Here is a 4424-nt window from a genome sequence, read left to right on the forward strand (position 1 = left end):
CTCAGCACTTCTCCGTGCTCAATCACATCTTTGGAATGGACACTTCATGTCTTCCAAGTACAGCAGAGACAGCTCTGGCATCCCACAGCTGGGCAGTGGCTCCTGCCAGCAGCTGGAAGGCATCCTGCACCCTTCAGGCAGCAAGCTCAAACAGCAGAAAGGCAACTTGTCAGATACAAGCAGTGATCTGCAGGGAGTTTATTTACCTATCTCCCCTACTTTGTTCTTAGGTTCATCTCCATCCCAGAAAAATGGCTTATTATGGGTATCAATACAAGCAGCAGTGCTATATCCCCAACGGAGCGAAGTGTGCCACACCAGTCCCCAGGCAGTGCCACAACCCCAGCGCAGTGAAATCCGTGTCGTACACACCGTGCGCTTCCAAAGGCACCAAGCTGTGCACAGTGAGGAAGACCCTGCAGAGCAGCCCCAAGTGCTCCACACCGTGTTTGCCCCGCTGTGTTGAGACACGGATTGCGGAAGGTCCCTCTTCCTCCTGTATCCCCAGGGCTCCTGCTCCGTGCACCCTGGCGTTCCCTCAGCCCCACGTGCAGGGCAGGGGACATCTCTGCATGCCACACTGCATCCAGCCGGGCATTACGAGGTGCCCTCAGCTCTGCGCTCCAGCTCATGTGTACCATCACAGCTCATATCCTTGTTCATACCAGTGGTCCAACAGCTACCAGTACAACTATGGGCCACAATGAGCTCCAGGGAGGTGCCCACAGAGCAACTAGGTGATGAAGAGCAAGATGCACACCTAGAGCTGAGTTCACAGCTTTCAGAAGCACCACTCTTGCTGCAATCACTGGGGTTTGTGGACGAAACCTTTACAAACCAGCCCTTATTTTATCCTCTTTGTGTTTTACTTTGTGTTGGATTTGGAAGTCTCACAGCTTTGTACCTACAGTCTCCTATCATCCACAGTGGGCTCAGATCCCCACTGCATGAAGAGTTTTTCCATGACTACCAGTGTAAAGGATGTGTGAGTTTTACCGTGGGCACAATCACTCACATGGATAACACTGCATCATCCAAGTAGCACCAGCAAGTCCAGTGCCAACAAAAACCAGGCTCTTCCATGCTCGTATTGCCAAGAATAAACATCTCTCTCCTTTCAACTTTATTCCAGAGGAGATTTTGTAAAAGAAACTGTGTTTTAGTTCTGTGTGCTGTTCTGTTGCAACCGAAAGAAATAAAACCAAAAAACCCAGCAAAATGGTGGAAAACAGGACTTGACTTCCAAGTCAAGGAGGTCTTTGTGAAGCAACTCACTCTGGAAGCAGACACTGCTTGAAAGCCCACCTCTGATGTACCAGCTGGAAGCCAGAGAGTACCTGCTTTACAGTCTGCATTTCTTTGTTCTCTGTGGTATGTAACCAATCTCACATAATAAACCTTCTACTGCATCAAGCTGCCTGCTTTCTATTTGGTTTTTCCCTCCGTTCCCATTCACACTTCCCTCGGAGCTGAAAATCCCCAGTTGTACAGCAGCCACGGAAAGACAAGCTCCGCTTCCATCCGTGCTGGTTACAAATACTCAGCTCCCCACAGTGGCTCTCAAAGCAACTTACAGGAAAGCTGAGGCAGCTGTAGGATGACTAACACAGTGAATCAACCGGCTACCAGCAAATGCTGGAGGTGTCAGGGCAGCGCTCTAACCCTTAGACCACACTGCTGTGTGCGGTAGGACACTAAGCTGTTCACAAATTGAGGTGTTACGACTCCATCCACCAATAAATTGGCCCCAAATCATTCCTTGTATGTAAGCTGTCCCCAGCAATTCCAGTGCTCCATCATGTGGCCAACAGATTCGGGGAGCACACGGAAGCAAGGCAAACCCCAGGCAGGCACACGCTCCTTCACAACACAGGATGCTATCAAGGACCCACAGTGCCACAAACACCCAGCCAGAATAACGCATCAGAGCAAGGCACGGTGGAAATTATTAATTTACAGCAATTTTTTTTTCTACCAGCCATGACACAAGTTGAAACGGAGACTCCCAAATGACGTTTCACTTGTTAAGTTAGGCAGGATACAGGACTCCAAATTCAGTTTGATTCACACAGCAAGGAAGCATCTTTTAATAGAATAAAAGGTTTGAAGCTGAAAATAAAGCAAGCAGACTGTCTTGGAGCCAACAAAAATAAAAGTCAGAGACAGCAGTTCTGAAGCAGCACAACTTCCCTGGAGTCAGCAGAGGTGAGGATGACTTACACCTGCTCCCGACCTGCCTACTAGGAGAGAGGCAATAAAGTTGTGCTCTCCACCAGGCAGCCGAAGGGCTCGCCTCTAATGTGGTCACATTCAAAGGAGGATGAAGCTGCTGGGCGATACCCAGCAAGGGGAGCGCTCTCCCAGCCCCTCTCCTGGCTGCTGTCCTACAGCCTGCGAACGCGGCACATCAGCAGATTGAGGTTGCAGCAGCAACATGAATAAAGGAACCTTTCTGCATCTCTCTTAATATTTTTTCTCCCACACCCTTGTTCTACACCCAGGCTTTAAGAGGTCCTAGACGGTCCCAGGTTTCAGTACTATGTGTTCATCCAAGAGCTCACTGTCTCAGCTCATCGTCCTCTCTACATCACTCGTCTGAAAACTGAAAACAATTCCCATTTGCCCAGCTCTGCTGAGCTCCACCTCCTCTGGAGAAGTGTACTGCACTGAAAGTGCCTGTGATTTATATTTAAATGTGTCTGCGCCACACAGCTGTCTGCGCTTTCAACAAGCTGGGCAGCTCCTGCCACATTTTTATTATTCCTAATTAAAAATACAAAGGGTAAGAAATTAGGAAGGCATTTCAGGTGTCTCTGCCATTCAGAAACCTCTTTCAGAGCTGTCTGCAGGGGCAGGCAGATGCACCAGTGTGGCATCTGCAATCACAGACTGGTTTAGCTCTGCCCTCCTGGGGACATTACCAGCTTACACCATTCCTGGCTTTTACGTGCAACCCAGGCATCAAACAGAATACTACAAACTCAGGCTTTAACTCCTTGAATAACCACAGAAACAACCAGCAGAGAAAAGAGCCAGAGCAGCCTCGAGACTATTCCAGCTAGAGATAAAAGCAGTGAAGCACACTACCAGCACACAGGTTAAAACCCTCTGAAATCATTTCTCACTCCAGCTCTTGATATGGGAATTAACTACGTGTGGTAGTCTCACAGCAGGGCTGCAGAGCAGAACCAGCTCCAAACTTGCAGGCTCTTCTTCATCAGCAAATCTTTTGCTTGGAGAAATCTTCCCCTTGCTAAGAAAAGCAATCCTGGGTGGGTATTCCCAGAGAAGCAGCTTGCAGGTAAATAAGATGATGCAAGTACAAAGCCCTTTCTAGAAAAAGAGTCAAAGTAGAATTTTCTCCATTGTTCAGCTGGCACAATTACTAGCTCTTCCCCAATCCACTTGAGGAACAGAGAAGTAGGAACAAGCTTTCCGCTTTATTCAGAGAAAGCTTTACTAATCTTAAATTTCAGGCATCTCTGCCAACTTTATAACACCAGCTCAAATAAAGCACCCTACTAGCAACTGACCCTTCCACCAACAGCCCCCTCAAAAGACCTCCTGCACCAGAAAAGAGGAAAAGCTCAAGAGGGGCGGTTATATTTGGTGGGTGCCTGGATCATTGGCGAACAAGCACGGGGCAGCTGAGGGCAACCTGGCTCCAGCTGGGTTTGGGATGTCAGTACGTAGGTGGGGAGTGCTAGAGAAACACCATTTGGTAATGTTAAATTTACTTCTTGCAGGGCTTTTCTTTTGCGGATAGAGACTTTGTGTGAGTCTCCCTTTTTGGTTGTTGAAGGGAGAGTTGGGGTCTGGCTTTAGTAGCTTATTGAGCAAGTAAGATAACACAAATAGGATAAATAGGCCCTGTCAAATCTTTGATGCACTGGGTTTGGGCAGAGTTCTGTTGCTAGTTTCTCTCTAGCATAGAAGCCTGTTCACAACTTCCACTACTTCAGAAGTTGTTTGAAAATCTAAAGCTAAATCTTAATGTGGGGTCTTTTCTGCCCAACATTTTCAGAAAATCAGAGCATCGTCGAAGCTGAGTTAACTGCAGATTTTGGGGGTTTTTTTCCTATTGCAATGTATATGTTTAAAAAAAAAAAGGAAGGTTTTTTGAGCAGGGCTTCTGGGCTTTGAAAGACAACTATTGGTTTTGCTAGGTTTGGGAGAAATGGTAAAAGGTGACTGAGAACAGCTTTCAGGGAAAGTCTCCTCATGTGTTCATGCAGTGCTTTTAAATGACTAATCACTCCAGCAGGTGTGGGAACTTCTTAACTCTGGGGGACAGGAGAGGTTCTGCTTTTTGAGAAAAGTGATGTAAAGCTTTCTTCAAAGCAAAGACAAGGAGCTAGGTGGTCCTAGAGCACCATCCTGTGGCAGTGCAGGTGCTGGGCTGGAGGAATGTGGTCCCTCCTGAC

The 4424-nt window shown here is 47.6% G+C and overlaps 1 protein-coding gene across 1 annotated transcript; it reads left to right on the forward strand.

The window, feature by feature from the left end:
• The first annotated feature begins 251 nt into the window (after window positions 1-251).
• LOC104461786 (cornifin-B-like) lies at window positions 252-707 on the forward strand. Its single transcript, XM_010073493.1, has one exon. The coding sequence runs from the start codon at window positions 252-254 to the stop codon at window positions 705-707; it is 456 nt and encodes a 151-aa protein (XP_010071795.1).
• The last annotated feature ends 3717 nt before the right edge of the window (window positions 708-4424 follow it).

This window comes from Pterocles gutturalis, unplaced genomic scaffold, assembly GCF_000699245.1.
Source record: "Pterocles gutturalis isolate BGI_N339 unplaced genomic scaffold, ASM69924v1 scaffold25061, whole genome shotgun sequence".
Classification (NCBI taxonomy): Eukaryota; Metazoa; Chordata; class Aves; order Pterocliformes; family Pteroclidae; genus Pterocles; species Pterocles gutturalis.